Below are 18,776 nucleotides of genomic sequence, written 5' to 3'. Positions count from 1 at the left end.
TGTTAGAACGAGCCGTTTTAGGTAGGCGTGGTTGACTCTTAACTTTTATAAAGAATATCTCTTTGGATTTGAGACTTTAGTCTTTGCAACTTTACAGATCTTCTTTACGCACCAAGAGCTTGTAACACTTCAAAGAGAAAGGAAAAATTGAAATCACATCATATGACCCCTTTAAAACCAATTTATTTTTGATATTTCGTGACCTGGTGGTATTATTGTGCTGCAAATGTTGTCTGAAGTGTTCAAATACTTTTTGGGGCCTGTCTCTAGTCTAGCTTTTAGTAGTTAAATTGATGATAATTCAAATTAATTCAAATTAAAAATGTTTAGAAACAAGCATACAGTATAATAAGTAAAACAAACATTAAAATCAAAAGAATTTAAAGGATAGTTCACCCAAAAACCGATATTCTGCCATTATTTATTTACCTACCATCATGTTGATACATCCATATGACTGACTTTTTTTCTGTGGAGCAGAAAGTGGTTGCAGTGGTTAACAGCCCACATGAGTGGAAGTCAATAACAAACACAAAGTTATGTCTTTCAAAGACTTGTAGTAAATACAGTAAAGGACTCGAAATTTTATGATCCTTCTATGGTGCTTTATCATTTTTTTTCCAATGGCAGTTTAATGGCATTTTAATTTCAGGGTGAACTTTTAACAGCCATGTGTAACTGAAAAGACTTGATCAAACTTACAGTTTTATACAATATAAAAAAAGTGTAAAAATATATATATATATATATATTTTATTTGTACAAAATGTTTTTGCTTTTACAGGATGTGCATAGTACAATTAGAGTATGAATATGATGTATATTAGTATACAGAGTAAAGCTAAATTAAAATGTTTTTTACTGCACTGAAAATAAACTTGTATGTTCCCAAACCATCAGAACTCCTTGTGCTAACATTGATCTTTAAGTCAGTCATATGCAAGGCACTCTATGAGTATTTAATACTATAAATGTGTTTAAATTGGTCTCCTCGTTTCTTTTTAGCTCTGACATAATGAAGTCATGACATGAAAAATGGATGCTTCCTTGATCTTTTGAAATACACGACTTTGGGAAGTAAACATAATGAAACATTCAGAAGTCTAGACCCCTGTCCTAGTCCAAAGAAAAAGCATGTATAGAAACATAGCTGCAAAAACGTCTTGTTCTGGAAGCTGTGACTTTGTGTTGTCAAAGTGATGATACATTAACACATACCCTTCGCATTTACACAACAATAATATCTATTTAGCAACTTGGACTGCCTAGTCACAGTGAAATAATGAGGAGGAAGTGGGATGGATACTATTATACAGTAGATATGATTATTCACATATGGACATTTTCTGGCTGTCGGTTACTGTAGCATGTGTGACTCTGCGTCAACTTCCAACACATCCCAAAATTAGTAGAGTGGCTGACATTTATTTTTAATAAGGTCCTTGATCACGTCAGTCCAATCTTAACTATTTGAGGATCATTTCACTGCACTGTTAAGGCCCATTCACACCAACAATGATAACATTAACAATACAGATATAGTTTTAAAAATCAATCTAAATTTAAAAGAACAGCACACACTATAACAATAATGAATCACTTGCAAAATAATTTTTCCAGCTGATGAAAAAAAAAAAGAGATTGACAGCCAAACAAAATCCATCCTGCTTTAAAGAGCTGTAGCATTTAAAGCGGCAGACAACAAAACTGTAGCACACACTTTTAGTAAACAATATTATCGTGCGCTGGTGTAGTAATATAGTTATCGTTTCTTGGTGTGACTAGGCTATTATTCATATCACATCCTAAGAAGACTCTTATATTGAGCTCTTAAAGGTACAGTAGCATAAAAACTCAAAAAATTAAAACTTAACATTATAAATGGACCTCAGGGAAAGGATAAAATTATGACATGACCCCTTTGAGTTATGAAATATCAAATATATAAAATGTTGGGTGTGGTATATACAGTATTTAACTCAGGACTCAAGAACAGTCAAAAGGCATTAGTGGACATAGTACCTGGAAGAGGAATAGAACAGGAAACAGTATTTTGAATTAGATCACTCATGACACCCTCTTTGACATCATGTGCATGTCATTGTTTTTTTGCTCTCTTACAGTCAAGTTTGTCTGTCGCTCCCATAGTAGTGATGACAGTAGAAAGGACAAGTACTCTCAGTCCTTCAGCATGATAGATATTTCAGTTTGTTCTTGCTGTAAACCACACTTGCATTTTTAGTGACAAGTGTGTCTATGCACACTCCCTAACAAGATTTAGTACTTTTAGGAATCAAGTCTATTGTTCTTAGTGTGCATATATATTGTGCTATATACATATCAACATAACACAGCAGCTGTGAAATTGTCCCCAAGAGTTTACACCCTGTAAACAGCATTTAAGGTTTTGGTTCTAGCACAGTTTAAAAAGCTGCACCCTCAAAAGGAACAGTCTTTAACCGCACGAAACATCTGCAGTGACGTTGGTTCTACTTTCTGTTTGGGGTTTTGTTCTCGCCCGACCGGGCTGTAACCCGCAGACCGACCTGTGGGCTTGAAGCCAGGAGAGCGTCCTGTGGGAATCAAGCCCGTGGAGGGAGTGAGCGCATGTCGCCGCAGAAATCTGCCAGAGGTCACGAGGTCACCATAACCATGGGCGTGAGAGAAGGCGTAACCAGACCGACGCGTGCTCCTTCGGGTGAGCTTGGTGCGGCGCGGACGAGGAGCAGGTTCCTTCATCTGACACACCTTATATCTCACCTGTATTCAACAATCAAAACAGAATTGTTCATTTTGTTCACCAATCTATCCATCCTTCCCCACAAATCCATATCAGCAAACACTTGAGACACTGTCTTTCTCTTTACTCTATTATTCATTATACTACTATCGCTTATACAATTACACACTATTACACACAATTATAAGAAAACATTATAATGCATACTTCCTCTCAATCTGTCTTCCCTTTTTTCTCTCTCATTCAGCCACTCACAATGACTACATTTACATGCACATCAAGACTCCAATATTATTTGCCATGTAAACGCTGCAATCCAATTGCCTGATACTGTGTGTTTGGTAATAAAATAAAATAAAAAATAATTTTTTAAATGAGAGAAACTGCTTTTTATGTAAATGCACTATTCTGAATTCAGAATGAAGTTTTGTGTTTTTTTTACGTCTGCAGAACAAAATGAAAAAATAATTTAACTTGCAGCATTAAGAAATAAAAGAAACATCAATACATTTCTAGAGTGACAACGAGACAGATTTTTAAATAGAATTATAAAAAAAAAAATATGAACGATTATAATAATAATAATTATTATTATTATTATTAATGATTGTCTGACCCTTTCCATTTTGTGGTGGTGTCAGGCATTTTAGGTGAAAAGTGCTAGTCCTAATTAAATTATCAGATTTAGAAAAGGTTATAAAACTGAGCATATTGTATTACAGTAATATTCCAAAACCTGTATGTGCATAAACATTCTGAATATGGCTGCAATCTGAATAATGACCTTAACGGAATTTGATGTGCATGTAAACATAGTCAATCACTTAATATTCAGAACATGCCAATGTGTAATGTGTTTTATAAACGATCTTAAAAGTAATTGATATAATAATAGTTAATGGAATAATGATGTAATTTACTGTTATTCGGTAAGTAACTGGAACTGTGATTTACACTCTATTTGAGGATCAATGATGTGATGTTATGTAACTCTATACCTTGTCATTGATGGTAGGAGAGATCTGGCTGTAGAAGAACCGGTACGCAACCACAGGCAACACACACAGTATAGCAGTCAATGCAACAGTCAGCCACACATTGGGCTGGTTAAGACAATTTCGGGCAGTTCCTGTAAAACACAACATACACACACTGTATATACTCTATACTAAACACTTTTTCTTGAAAATTAATATGAAAAACAGTATGTGACTTGACATACACATTTCAAATTATGGAATGCTACATTATTTTCACATATCCTTATGCATTTTATTGTACTGTTATCATCTAATAATAAAAACAATTTAAATGAGCAAAAAATATAATAATTACACAGTCATTCAGCATTTTTCAAGCATTTTTAACCTTTATTATTAGATGATAACTTTGAAATAATAACACCAAAATCAAACATTGTCACTACATAATAAACAATAAAATATATGTACATATTACATACATTTATTTATTCAAAATTTTTACAGTAATGATTTATATTTTTTTGCACACACACATATATGGTTATTTTGTATTTTTGACATATTTTGACCATTTTTGTATCCAAAAAAAAAAAAAAACGAGATGGAGACAAGTGCAAGCCCTGCTTACCTATGAACGCAAAAGAAGATGGACGTAACCGGAAAAGTCCATCAGTATACATGGTGAAGGTCAATATGAAGAACATTCCCAAACTTCCCCAAACGAAGAGATTGTTAACAACAGTCCAGTACGAGAGGTCCAGTCCCAGCTGTGGGGAATATAGAGTAGAAATTAGGGAAAAATAAAACATCTAAACAAATTAATCACACACACAACTGCAATGCAGGGTTAAACCGACCTGTACACACATAGTGACGGTGAGGCAGGTTTGAGTAATCAGTGCGAATGACTGATAGTCTGCACCATCTTTGCCGTCGTCTCTCGCCGTGTCATATGTGGCAGCATAAGGCACAAAGAACAGCACTAGAGAGCTGTACCAGCTGTGAAGTGCACACATCATGAAAGCACGTTTACTGAAGTACTGACTCAACTGTCCTGGCACATACAGCTGAGGGTACTCGAGACTCCAGCCAGCATTCACATCCTGGAGAAACATAAAAAACAATATTAAGTCATATTTCATCTCAATAAACTAGTTCATTTCAAACCATTAATATACAGTTGAAATGCCTCAAGGCCTCATTCATCTTTTTAACACACAAGAACATGATGAATTGACATTTTTTAATATTAAAATTCTTCAATAGCCTTTCACAACTGTCTGAATCCAGTATCATCAGAATTGTATTTGTTTGGACATAAACATACATAAATGAGTTTTAATTTCATGTTAACACACACACACACACACACACACACACACACACCCTACCTGGTCAAACAGACTCATTCCCAGAACAGGCAGGGCAGTGTATACCAAGTTATACAAAGTGATGAAGCCTTCATCATATACTGTCTAGAAAGACATGCAAGAATCTCAAATGATTTTTATATTTACATTAATGAAGTCTTTGCAAGGGTAATTGCAAGGAAAAATAAGAGTTTTCAGTTCTGTTGCACTTGGCTCACCTGAGCGGAAAAGCCGCAAAAAAATGCGTACCAGAAGTGCACAAAGGTAAAGGTGAAGTTCTTATAGAAGAAGTACCGCAGGAACTTGCACATGCGCAGGTATGACCAGCGCCCATGCACCAGCAGGAGGTGCTGCAGGAAACGGAACTGAGCAAAAGAAAAGTCACTAGACAGCACAGCCTGCATCCCCTCCTGACCGCTGATACCCACACCAATGTGAGCCGCTGCAGAGGAAGAATAAAGAGAAAAAAGAATATTCATATCAAATAAAAGCAATAAATACAAATAAAAGCTGTCCTTTGCAACCAATTGATTGAAAAGGAAATAAAGCAAGAGCATTAGCTCAGCAAACAAATCATGAACAATGAACCAAGTCGTTTTTAGGAGTACACTAGCATATAGATAGAAAGCTAAAATTAAAAATGTAAATAAAGCTGAAATAAAATAAAATACGAATATTAGATAAAACTCTTAAACTAAAAAAACTGAAATGAAAATGAGATATGACTGAAATAAGTTTAAGCTGAATTACTAAAATAACTGAAACTGAAATAAAAAAATAACACAATGCTATATGGAAATAAAAACAAACACTAATAAAAATGACATAACATTAGCACATAACAAAATTTAAATGAATGAATGAATACATAAATAATTAAATAAAATGTAAATGAACACTGAAAATATAAAAATAAAAGCTAAATCAAAATATTAATACTTGAATTAAATACTAGAATACCATACAAATAATGACACTGCATTGCTAAGAACAAGTAAAACCTAAAATACTCCAATTATGATTTAATATCTGCAGGAACATTTGACATTTTTTTCACATTCTGTCTAAAATGCCATTTTATATAATAAAATCAACACAGTTGATTCCTAAGAATGTTTATGTTATTAAGCATCTACATTATTGTCAAGCTGAATTCACCTTTAATCATGCTGACATCATTAGCTCCATCTCCTATCGCTAGAGTGACCGCTTTCTTATATTTCTTGACCAGCTCCACCACCTGAGCTTTCTGCAGAGGAGTCACCCGACAGCAGATGACCGTCTTGCACATGCAAGCCGTCCGCAAAAACTCCAGCTCCATGTTGCTCTCCAGAGCAAACGCCTGCAAACACAAAGATCCCATACAATTACATTATGGATATAAAAACCTGACACATACATAAACAACAGGAAATGAAATGCTTTCACTCTGTGCAGCAACACCCATCTCGGTACCAAGAGTCACTTTCAGACATTAGGCAGAAGAAAGTACAGAGGTGTGTTTCTCACCAAACTGTGTCCATTTATCACCAGTCCGTACTCTCCATTCACATTTTCATCCTGAACCACTTTTGGAATATTACCCAGGATAATCTCAGGAATAAGGAATTTGTCTTGTTCAGTATCAGGACACATCTTTAAACGGGCATCCCTTTGCAAAAAAGAGACAATATGAATAAACACAACAGAAATTCTATAGAAACATACAAAAAAGTCCAAAAACATAGCAGGAAAAAGAATCATGCTTTCGCAAACTAAATTTTGGATATGAAATTTAACTGAAATCATTTACATTTTCCTATAAATCACCCATTTTGTGAATGCCCACCCAAATAACGAATCTTGCCTCCGTCCATGTGTTTTAGTACATGATACATATTATGTCATCTGCATGAGTGCTTATTGTATATTACCTCAACTCCTGTCTGACCTCCTCAGGTGAGTTAGCTGCAACAATAAACACGTCGTTCATCTCCTCCCTCAGCAGGTTACATGAGTAGCCAATGTTCTCAGCGGTCTCTTTTCGAGAAAGACATTTTATTATAGTTTTCAGAGGGCCATTTGGTAATTTATCATTAAAGGAACTTAATTAACAATCCTGCCAACCAAGAACACGCACACAAATGGTGGGTAATCAGTACATTACATAATGATTATAAATGACACAAGCACTGACCTCATTATGTTACATAACTGAATCATTGCACTTTCATAATGTACAGCATAGAAGTTTGAGTTTAATTACAAAAATAGTCATTGGGAAGAGACTGTGTTGCTTAGTGCCTTTATTCCGCCCTCGTAGCATGAGATGCAGAGCACAGAAAATTAGGCAATGCAAACACATCACGTTTACTTTAATCATGTCAGGAAACTTAGATCAATATGCCAATTTTTCAAATAACTTGGGATGAGACAAAGGGTAACAAATAGCATAAAGAAATGGCTGAATTTCATAATTAAATGATGAAGCACCTTGCTTGTCACCAGTGAGCACCCAGATTTTGATTTCTGCTTTGGCCAGCTGTTCAATCGTCTGAGCGACTCCATCCTGAAGTTTATCCTCTATGGCTGTGGCTCCAATTAACTACACAAAAAGGACAGCACAAAAACACTTTAGCTTCATATTCTAAAAAAATAGCTATAATTTAAGGTAAATTAACATTTAATTTTTTTTTTTTTTTATTGGTTGAATAAAATGGCTATAGTGAATATTAAGTGTGCTGTCTACAAATGAAGTCACATATCAAAAACACAAGACATGCAGGCAAATGACTGATATAATATTCACATTTACTGCACTTTTTATGATTAAAAAGAAAATATTAGCAACATCATTTGAGGACAATTTTGTGCAGCCATTCATTCTTGGAACAAAAAAAATCTATTTTTGATATATATATATATATTTAAAAAATCTATTTATATATATATATATATATATATATATATATACACGTGCTGGATACATTTAGTGTTTTGTGCATACCATCATGTCTTTCTCTATCTCCTCATATAGTTTCTCCAGTTTCTCCTCCCGGTACTCCAGCGCCACATTGGACTCATGGTGGCGCTGTTTCCACTCTGAAAAATATTCCTCATCCAAATCCTTATATGCTAGAACAAGAGTTCTCAACCCCTCACCAGCAAACTCCTACAGAGGCAGAGAGAAAAAGATTGTGAGAGAACGCACAATCAAATATATAGTTAATGCCCAAGATTTAAAGTATATAGCATTCCTATTGTGAGGAAATCTGCAGAGACTTCTATGGAGATCACCCGCTTATGATGTTCTATTTGAGTTAAGAAGTAATTAGTTTACCACCTGTGTAGACAGAAGTCAGGAAGGCAGCTCACAAGGTTTGGGAACAGAGCTATATTGTCTAAAGTGTGTGAGATAGCATGGGAAACTCTGAGAAAGATAAACAAATATTCTCTTTGTAGTCTCACTAGAGACCTCTGGTGTTGACTCACATTGAGGTGCTCTGTGGTGACCTTCATCACTTCACTGCAGGAGGGATGTAGTCTCTCATATATGATGGTGTCTGCTCCTTTACAGTACAGGGAGAGCTTGCCCTCTGGATTACGAACTGAAAGAAAAAAAACACATATATCACACACAAATACACACTATATGAGAAGAGCCATTGAGCCTTCTTAAAGCAATAGTTCACCCAAAGATAACATTTTGCTGTGTATTTACTTACCATCAGGCCATCCAAGATATAGATTAGTTTGTTTCTTCATCTGAACAGATTTTAAGAAATTTAGCTTTACAAGGCTTGCTCACCAATGGATCCTCTGCAGTAAATGGGTGCTGTCACTATAATCCACAAGTAATCCATATGACTCCAATGAGTTGTGACATAAAAAAATGCATATTTGTAAAAAATAAAAAATAAAAATAAAAAAAAATCTTCATTAAAACATTTTAACTTTAAACCATCACTTCTGGTGAATCAGTCCATAATCTATAATAACAATTCTCTAAATCTAGTGAAAAAGTGAGAAGGGTCTGGCTGCAGCTTGGCATTTGCACTCTCAGACGTGCATTCTCAGGCTTACACTCTCAGACACTTGCATTTCCACTAGCGACGTCACTTGCAGTCCTTTTTATTTTTTATTTTGTTCTATTTATTGATTACTTTTTGTTTGAATTGAGAGATTCAAACAAAAAGCAATCAATAAATAGAACAAATTAAAAAATAAAAAAGACTGCAAGTGACGTCGCTAGCGGAAGTGCAAGTGTCTGAGAGTGCAAGCCTGAGAATGCACATCTGAGAGTGCAAACGCCAAGCTGCAGCCAGACCCTTTTGGAAAAAGTCAATCCCCTGTTGTCTTTTCACATCAAAACACACTGATATATTTGTTTAGAATGGCTTTCACTTGTAAACAGTGCTGTCTGTGCATATTTCTGTGCATATTTATCTGTGCATATTTCTCTCCTGATTCAGATGAGATGACTTTTTTCACTGAAGAAAACAATATTATTGGATAGGGGACTCCAGAAGCAATGAATTGGAAGTTAAAAACGTCTTGATGAATTTGTTCATTACAAACACACAGCTTTTTGCTTCACAAGACAATAATTGATTGGCAGGAGTCAAGTCGGATTATTGTGACGTTTTTAAATCAGCTGTTTGGACTCTCATTCTGACGGCACCCATTCACAGCAGAGAATCCATTGGTGAGCAAGTGATGTAATGATAAATTTCTACAAATCTGTTCTGATGAAGAAACAAACTGATTCACATCTTGGATGGCCTGAGGGGGAGTACATTTTCAGCTAATTTAGATTTTTGGGAGAACTATTTGTTCAATCACAAGTGAGCATACCAATTACAGACATCCTTTTTCGCACATTGTTAAAATCCAGGATGGCTAGCATCTCATAGCTCCTCTGAATTCCCATTTCCTCTATTGTCACTGTCTCAGGACTGCGTGAGCGGAACACAAAGCCGAAATTACGTGCGGCCGTGACCAGAGCACCCTCATCGGGAGACTGGGCCTGGTACACCAGATCACCTACAGAGTAAAATAAAAAATAAAAAATTCATGATTTAATGTACACAAACAGTAAAAGCGAAAGGCATGTTATACACAATCACTCACCCTCCCTTTTTTCTTCTGCCATGACAGTGTGACAGAGAGCGAGTAATCTGAAGAAAGCATGAACGTCTGGAAGCTCCAGTTTTACACCCTCTACCAGACTATGATCATAAAAGAGGAATTTTGGGTCCGCAAGCCGGTTAAAGGAGAAATCCACTGGTGTAATTTCCTATTACCAAACTCAAACTCATTAACCCAGCAGACTCATTAAAATCCTTTGTGACTGTTTGAGACTTTGTTTCTCACCTCTGTGATCTCCAGGCTCTGTCCACTATAGTGGTCAATAACATCCCCTGCAGAGAAAACACATTTTTAAGTTCAAACAGTATCTGGCTGTTTGATCGCTGCAGGGGACTTTTATGTCTTGGAATGTCAGCATTGGCAATCTTTTGAAATAAAATAGGCCTATAAATATAATAAACAACTGATGCATGTGGGATTGGTCCTGACCATAAGATTTCCCGTTAATGGAGCATTTGTTGAAGGTCATGATGTTCTGGGTGAGCGTGCCGGTTTTGTCTGAGAAGATGTATTTGATCTGCCCGAGCTCTTCATTGAGCGTTGTGGTTCGAGCCTCAGCTGGCGTGTCAGTTCGTGCATGATACATGGTCCTGTCCCAGTTGATGTAGTAACTGTTGCCTAACCGAATCACTTCCATACTGCAATGTAAACAGAGAATGAAAATGACATTCCTTTTTTAAATTAGTGTAGAAGTTTTTGCATTATCAGCATGACAATTTGAGTCAAAGGTTAATTGAAAACAATTGCAGCAGCATTAGAGCCAAAAGGAATAAAGCCAAAAGATACCTAGAAACATAATTTCTTCATTTTCATTTCATTCTTACAGAAAACAGTACATACTCTACCTGACATATAGTGAGATGGGCACCACAGTGTTGAGGATTATAATGTAGGACCAAAAAGTGAGAAATGCTGAAAACACAGTGTTCTCTTCTCGTGGAAGAAAGGCATTGAACTTTGACCCTGCATGGTTTTCCCAAATCCCATTCCCCACAGCCAGAATAATACACATCAGAGCCAGAAGCCCAAAAATCTACAAAGAAAGCACAACCTTGATTAGTAACTTATAGTGACCAGCCTTCTCCTTACACACTAACCAACTATATGCAATATTAGATCAACAAATACAGTCAATTTAGTAAAAAAAAAAAAATCCCCAAAATATTGTATTATTTTATTACATACTCATCTTTTTTTCTGTCAACTTTTATTATTTATATGCACAACTGTTCAAAAGTTTATGGTCAATAAGATTTTTGATTTTTGAAAGAGGTCTCCTATGCTCACAAAGGCTGCATTTATTTTGGTCGCAATATCTTCAAATTTTATTAATTTCTCTGATAGCATAACTTAATTTTCAGTAGACATTACTCCAGTCGTCACTGTCACATAATCCATCAAAAATGATTCTAATATGCTGATTTGGTGTTAATCAGGTTGGTCTTATTATCAGTTGAAAACAGTTGTGCTAATATATTTTTTAGAGATTAACAATGTTTACTCACTTTTGATTAATTTATTTAAAAAAAAATAAAATAAATATATATATAAATATATACATATATATATATGTATGTATGTATACATACATGTACATACAGTATATATATACATAAAGGTGGAGCATATCTTGAAGTGAAAGAGCATTTAACTTACAAAGAGCACCAGTACATTCATAAGTCGATCGATACTCGTCCTCTTAAATGTGCTTTTTCCACAGTTCTGCATCAACTTAGTCTCTGGGCCTGAAGACATAACATATATATGAATCAGAACACTCTTCCTTCAGGAGAGCAAGCCACTATAACGATTTCAATCGTAAATCCAGTATGTTATTAATTTATAGTCAGTTTTTGTCTAGTCTATTTAGGCTATGGACTAGCAAACCATTTTACACCCTCAAATGCATACACCAGACACATTCTCTGTAGTAATAAAGAAGAATTGAACTGGGACACCAGACAGCTCCAGACCACACAACCACACATCTGCTTGAATTTATTACCTGCAAACAGCACAAGGCCAAAACACCAGTCAGTGTTTCGGAGCGTGCAGCCCCTGAGTAGGACCCGCTCATTGTCCAGCGAGTATTTCTGCGAGTCGAACGTCAGCGTGCCCGTAAAGCGATCCAGACGGTTGTTAGGAGGCTCACAGCACACCTCCCCTGAAGAAAGCACAGAGAAGACCAGAGGAAAATGTTATTACATTTCATTTATATTAACTTTTTTTGTGAATTGCATAGCTCAGAAAATTTGCTCTTGGAAAAATTTGATACGTTTTGACTTTTGTTAGCAGACTTTAATGTCAAACTGAATGAATGGAGAAACGGGCCTTCCGTTGTGGTGATGGAAGTCCATTGTTGATTCGAACATCCGGAGACTGCAATGATGGAGGAGAAACTTGTGGTGGCTGTCACGGGTTACCCGGAGCTGTATTTTTTGTAAGTTTCTGCTAATATGACAGTTAACTTAACAGCAAACCAAAGATTTGAGAGCGCTTGTGCTGTAATCTTTGGTTAGACTGACAGGACAGCTGATTTGGTGATTGCCTAGCAGGTGCGGTGCACCTCGTGTTTTCAAACCTGAAAAACATGTTCTGTCTGATCGGGGCCTTACAGGTTTGGAATAACTTGAGGGTCAGTAAATGATGACAGAATTTTCATTTTTTGGTGAACTATCCCTTTAACTAGAGCAAGGAATTCTCTCTCTCTCTCTCTCTTTTTCCTCACCATTGAATGCAGCCAAAGCCTCTAAACTGTCCCTCATGTCTCCTGTTACAGTCAGAGCCTGTTTAACCTTCAGGTTGGTTTCTCTGTGTGAAAAAAAAAAAAAAAACTGTACAAAAACAATTTTAAAACAGTATTTTAAAAAACCCACAGGATTCATTGTGTACTTCACATAAGATATTTCAGCTTCATAAAACAACACAAATGTATTTAATATAGCTGCACATACATAAAAAAAAACAATCCCTCTATTGTGTTTCTTGTACTCACCCATCCAGCTCCGCAGTCTCAATGTAGACTAAGTTGAGAGGTTCACTGCTGGACAACAGGAACAAATCCGCCTGTGAGGAGGATACAGAGAGACAAGGTGATGTTAATTCAATATTAATATACATCTGATCCTAAATCTTTAAGTAAAGATATAAAGTTCAAAGTTACAGGTAAGTTGAATATAAATCTAAATCTTTAAAATGTATTACCGTGACAAACTGGTTATTCTCCAATTTTATGATGTCTCCCACTTGAACATTCATCCATTTCTCACTTATCAGTCTATTATGAAAGAGAGAGAAAAATTAACGTCTACCACAAACCACACAATTCTGATTACAACACAACAGTTGCAACACTCAGGGAGTGTGGGTCACATGTTTCTATTTAACTCAACATAAATTATGAAAATACATTCTTGCTGAGCTTGATACTGACAAGCTTTAAATATGATGAGGGACCACCTGGACATTATTTCAAAAAAATAGAAATATGAGGCATCATTCTAGCAGCCATTTACTGTGTGTGTGTGTGTGTTTGTGTGTGTGTGTGTGTGTGTGTCTGTGTGTTGTGTGTGTGTGTGTGTGTGTGTGTGTGTGTGTGTGTGTGTGTGTGTGTGTGTGTGATCTAAAAACATGAGAACAGGTCACAACAACAGGAAGAACCTATCTGTGTGTCTACAGCTGTGTCCTGTTGTGATTGATGTGATTGTTTTGTAGTTAGTTAAAAATTCTAAGTATTCAAGATACAAGAGACAAATGAGAAGAAAACATTTACTAAATCCCACCTTGGTTGTTTTTTGCACCCTTTTTGCTCTAAACTCAATTTGTATAAAGAATATAGGAAATATAAAATTACTTGTTGGTAAACTATTGAACCTACAACAGCTCTGATTGCATTTGGTGTCATGTGAATTTCTTGTATCAAGGTCAAGGTCAAGGTCATGGTTTATTTATATAGCACCTTAAAACAACACAGATGTTGACCAAAGTGCTTCACAAGCAGAGCAAAAAACACATAATAAAACAGAACACAACTAATATTTTATCTGATAACTTGAAGAATAATAAAACAAAAGTCATAATAGTCAAAAATAGATGTAACCTGCTACATCACAAGCTACTACGTCAGGCATCAGAGAAATACATAAGAGAATAAAACCAAGTTATGAGTAAGCCTGAGAAAAAAATATGTGTTTTAATTGATGCTTTAAAAACAGTTAATGTAGGGGAAGCTCTAATCATTAGGGGTAGTGTGTTCCAAAGTTTTGGAGCATAGACTGAAAAAGACCCGTCTCTTTTAGTTTTCAGACGAGATTTTGGGACATTTAGTAACAGCTGGACTGAAGATCTGAGTGATCTCTGAGGAGAATAAAAACTTAAAAGTTCTGATAGATAAGTAGGGGCAAGTCCATGTAGAGCTGTAAACACATAAATTAAAACCTTAAAATCAATTCTTTGTTTCACTGGGAGCCAATGGAGAGAGGCCTGGATAGGTGAAATATGTCCCCTCTTTTTTTGTCCCAGTCAGAAAGTGAGCTGCAGCATTTTGGACTAACTGTAATCGTGAGAGTAATGACTGACTGATTCCAGCATACAAGGCATTACAGTCAAGCCTTGAGGAGATAAAAACATGAATAACGGTCTCCAAATCCCTAAAAGTAAGAAAGGACTTTAACTTTCGAAGCCGCTTTAGCTGGAAAAATGTATGAAAAAGGTCTTTAGGTAACAAGACTGAGAGAGGGTGACAAACAATATTTGACAGCCACTCACTTCCCACTGATGAGCACATTCACTTTGCGGTTATTCACCTGCCTGTCACTTCTGTGGCGATTCTGTCAGAAAAAAAAGACAAAAAAAAAACGTAAGAAAAATCATGTAGGAAAAGAAACCAAATTAAAGCAAAAAGAAAAAGATAACAGAAGCCCTCATGGGATAAATGTGACCCTGGACCACAAAACCAGTCTTAGGTGTCAATTTTTCAAAATTTAGATTTCTACATCATCTGAAAGCTGAATAAATAAGCTTTCCATTGATGTATGGTGATTGATTCCATATGATTGTTAGGATAGGACAATATTTGGTTGAGATACAACTATTTGAATATCTGGAATCTGAGGGTGCAAAAAAAATCAAAATATTGAGAAAATCGGCTATAAAGTTGTCCAAATGAAGTTCTTAGCAATGCACATTACTAATCAAAAATTAAGTTTTGATATATTTATGGTAGGAAATTTACAAAATATCTTCATGGAACATGATCTTTACTTAATATCCTAATGATTTTGGCATAAAATAAAAATCTATAATTTTGACCCATACAATGTATTTTTGGCTATTGCTACAAATATACCCCAGCGACTTAAGGCTGGTTTTGTGGTCCAAGGTCACAAATGAATTTTTGAAGACAGAAGAGAATTATCTGTCTTCAAATGCCAAGACCTTCTGGATCCAGAAACCAGCTCATCCCAGTTTTTGAAGGGGAGAGAAAGAGGAGAGGAGGGGCGAGGAGCGTGATTCCCTAATTCCCCTCAGCAGAAACATAAGGACTACTGTATTCCTGCTGAGGGTGAGGTGGCTCCTGTTGACTGTATCAAATTTCCCAGTCCACCGCTGACAAATTTTAGATCCGTAACCTTTTGCTTTACGATTTTCTGCTCAGAGGAAAGTTTGCTTGATGTATTAAGTGACGCCTGTGTGCCAAAGTAAAGGGCATTTAAATTAGGCATGTACTGAGTATTGCAGTAAAAGCTGCCAGCCTCATTAACTAAATGTTGTTTATTTCCATAAGACTCGCAACCAGAGCATGGGAAAACCAGTGGTAGCTCAATTTGGGGTCTGGCAGAAAGTCTGGAGGTCCTCTGGATCACATGGGGACAGAAGACGTGGGCAAGGCTATCCAGTACTACATGGCATAAAACAAATCAACAAAATGTTGCAATTGTTTCTGGTTAGGACAAAAATTTGATGGAAGACATTTTCTATTTATCATGTTGTCTTAGCTGTTTTTAAACAGAGCAGAGTAAACCAAAAAATTAAAGGTATAGTCCACCCAAAAATGAAAATTCTGTCATCATTTCCTCACCCTCATGTCTTCTGTGAAAGACAAGAAGATATTTTGAAGAATGGCGAAAGCTAAACAGTTGCTGTTGCCTTGAATTCCATAGTATGGACAAACAACACAATGAAAGTCAATGGGAAAAACTTTTTGGTTATCAACATTCTTCAAAATATCTTCTTTTGTGTTTAGCAAAGGAAAGAAAGTCATACAGGTTTGGATCGATTTGAGGGTGAGGAAATGATGACAGAATTTTATTTTTTGGGTGGACTATCCCTTTAAAGACTTCTGGAAAAATTTGGCAAAAACAGTCTAATCACAGTAAGGTCTTGCTGTTTCCTCTCAGGAGGGAAAAAAGAAAGAAAGAAATATGAACAAAGAATGACTAGATCTTCAGTTTGTTGTATACTGTCACGTGTGTACTTACAATATCATCAATGGCATCTTTGGCTGCAGTCACTGATAATACCAAGACTAGAGGGACAACTGTGGTGAACCAGGACAGAGAAGAAATAGCAGGAATAACCTACAAAACACAAACAAAAAATGTTAACATGCTCTGAATGTGGGAACATGATATTAAAGTAATGCCTGCAACATACTGATAGTTACTATACACCGTGAGCCAGAGAGGTTGGGCTTGTACATATATGAATGGGAGAAGTCGTATCACCTAATATGACTGCATGATTTGAGATTAAGTAATACAATTTATGATACGATTATTGTCCGTTATTGATCATGTAATTTTTAACAGTTACACAGACTTCTGTCTCCCCCAATAATTTATCACTGTATAGGGTATCTGTACTTGCAAGAATGGAAATAGCTGCCCATGAGTGTAACGAAAATGTTTGCCGTCAACTGACTTGCCTCAAAGTCAGCGATAGTAAAGAGTGAGCTCATAAAGTCACGGGGTCATGAAACATCATTATTGTGCAAGTATTTAGCAATGTTGAAGGTGTGGGGCGTAGGCTTAATAAGGGAAGTCAGGGTCATGTTATGATCACATTCTTTGAAATATGCATGACTAAACTAAATATATGAATCTGAGGCCACATCCTTAAAGAATCTCACTTCTTTTGAATCGGACAGACTTTGTTTCCAAATCCCTATACATTCATTTACTTATTTTTTAGACTGACAAACTAATGAAAGAATATTATGAACATACAGTATCACTCTGGTAAACGGTTTCCAATGCTCCACTCAGTAAACTTGGATTTTACACACCTGTAAGATGAGCAGGAAGAGGAAGTAGGCATTAGCGATCCTCTGGAACTGCTCAAACAAGTTGAGAGGCAGAAAAGTGAAGGGATTGTATTTGGAGGTCTTGATGGAATTGGTCTTCAGGAAGAAAGGATAGAGATGAAAGATGATTCAGTAATGTTCAGATATCATGTTTCATGTGGAGATGTGGTTTGTCTAAAGATTACACATGCTTTACGTCATTTCCAAATGTAAGTAATAAGTGATGAAACACAATGACAAATAAAAAGTGTTGGTGTGTTTCTTTTAAAGAAGGGAATCACAAATAACTGCTATCTGTTAAGAGGAAACTGGTCATGATGACACATTCTGTCAACTATATCATCAGACAAAACATAAATGTTCATTTTTGTAGGTTTGGATGAGTGATTTTCTGATTTTGTACTCACAGCATATTTGAAGGATGAGTTATATTCTCTGTCATTTGCTCTGATTTTCCTCTCCACCTCTAGAAGAAAATATAGAGAGAAATTGCACTTTCTGATATGAAACAACTATTGCATAAGATAGGAAAACTCTTATTAAATGTTTAGACTTTAGGTTAGGCAAGTTTTGAAGTGTATAATTTGCTGAATGTGTTTGTCAGGATGCTCAAACAAACAGAACATTTTCAATAGCACCATGGCATTTAAACTTTTTGGGGAAATCAACCAATGGATGGCTTTCTTATAGTTGTCTCTGCATACTTCTCATGCATTTTAAAGGGGTCATATGACGTTGCTAAAAAGAACATGTTGTGTATTTGGTGTAATGCAGTGTGTTTATGTGGTTTAAGGTTAAAAAAAAACACATTATTTTCCACATACTGTACATTATTGTTTCTCCTCTATGCCCCGCCTTTCTGAAACACGTCGATTTTTACAAAGCTTATCAGTCTGAAAAGCGAGGTGTGCTCTGATTGGCCAGCTATCCAGTGCATTGTGATTGGCTGAATACCTCAAGCGTGTGACGGAAATGTTACGCCCCTTAACATACTGTGATGCCCTGTGTCCCGGCGCGACAAGACAAAACCAATAAAACCCATTACAAATGAGGCAGTTGTTGCATCCAGTGGAGACATAATTACTGATTATACTGACTTATACTGTCTTTTTACGCATTGCGTATCGCGCTGCGTAAACATAAAACCATATCTGCATTTGTGATCGGAGAAATTACAAACAACAAGCGCTACTCTACACTGCTCAAAACTCGCTTTTGAATCATCAGTGGCAAATTCTTTAAATATAAAAAAC

General features: G+C 36.0%; 1 protein-coding gene across 8 annotated transcripts in view; it reads right to left on the bottom strand.

Annotated features, from left to right (window-relative positions):
* Positions 1-1,942: 1,942 nt before the first annotated feature.
* LOC107672607 (phospholipid-transporting ATPase ID-like) overlaps positions 1,943-18,776 on the bottom strand; it is a 28,934-nt gene continuing 12,100 nt past the window's right edge. For 6 of the 8 annotated variants that reach the window (XM_016465865.1, XM_016465864.1, XM_016465866.1 and 3 more), the window contains 26 exons: positions 17,931-17,989; positions 17,506-17,619; positions 16,700-16,798; positions 14,988-15,049; positions 13,425-13,497; positions 13,216-13,286; positions 12,949-13,031; positions 12,226-12,384; positions 11,877-11,965; positions 11,066-11,253; positions 10,650-10,858; positions 10,446-10,492; positions 10,203-10,368; positions 9,927-10,115; positions 8,565-8,680; positions 8,080-8,244; positions 7,566-7,677; positions 7,007-7,112; positions 6,603-6,744; positions 6,252-6,435; positions 5,312-5,535; positions 5,115-5,198; positions 4,581-4,826; positions 4,352-4,490; positions 3,739-3,869; positions 1,943-2,760 (listed from right to left, as the gene is read on the bottom strand). In XM_016465865.1, coding sequence (XP_016321351.1) covers positions 2,440-2,760; positions 3,739-3,869; positions 4,352-4,490; positions 4,581-4,826; positions 5,115-5,198; positions 5,312-5,535; positions 6,252-6,435; positions 6,603-6,744; positions 7,007-7,112; positions 7,566-7,677; positions 8,080-8,244; positions 8,565-8,680; positions 9,927-10,115; positions 10,203-10,368; positions 10,446-10,492; positions 10,650-10,858; positions 11,066-11,253; positions 11,877-11,965; positions 12,226-12,384; positions 12,949-13,031; positions 13,216-13,286; positions 13,425-13,497; positions 14,988-15,049; positions 16,700-16,798; positions 17,506-17,619; positions 17,931-17,989 — 3,578 coding nt within the window. In that variant the 3' untranslated portion in view covers positions 1,943-2,439. Of the gene's footprint in view, positions 2,761-3,738; positions 3,870-4,351; positions 4,491-4,580; positions 4,827-5,114; positions 5,199-5,311; positions 5,536-6,251; positions 6,436-6,602; positions 6,745-7,006; positions 7,113-7,565; positions 7,678-8,079; positions 8,245-8,564; positions 8,681-9,926; positions 10,116-10,202; positions 10,369-10,445; positions 10,493-10,649; positions 10,859-11,065; positions 11,254-11,876; positions 11,966-12,225; positions 12,385-12,948; positions 13,032-13,215; positions 13,287-13,424; positions 13,498-14,987; positions 15,050-16,699; positions 16,799-17,505; positions 17,620-17,930; positions 17,990-18,776 lie in introns of those variants that run through there. The other 2 variants (XM_016465870.1, XM_016465871.1) reach the window with 2 other exon arrangements.

Source organism: Sinocyclocheilus anshuiensis, unplaced genomic scaffold (genome assembly GCF_001515605.1).
Source record: "Sinocyclocheilus anshuiensis isolate Anshui unplaced genomic scaffold, SAMN03320099.WGS_v1.1 scaffold100, whole genome shotgun sequence".
Classification (NCBI taxonomy): Eukaryota; Metazoa; Chordata; class Actinopteri; order Cypriniformes; family Cyprinidae; genus Sinocyclocheilus; species Sinocyclocheilus anshuiensis.
Note: the sequence above shows the minus strand (reverse complement) of the source record. Positions and strands in the feature narration are given on the sequence as shown.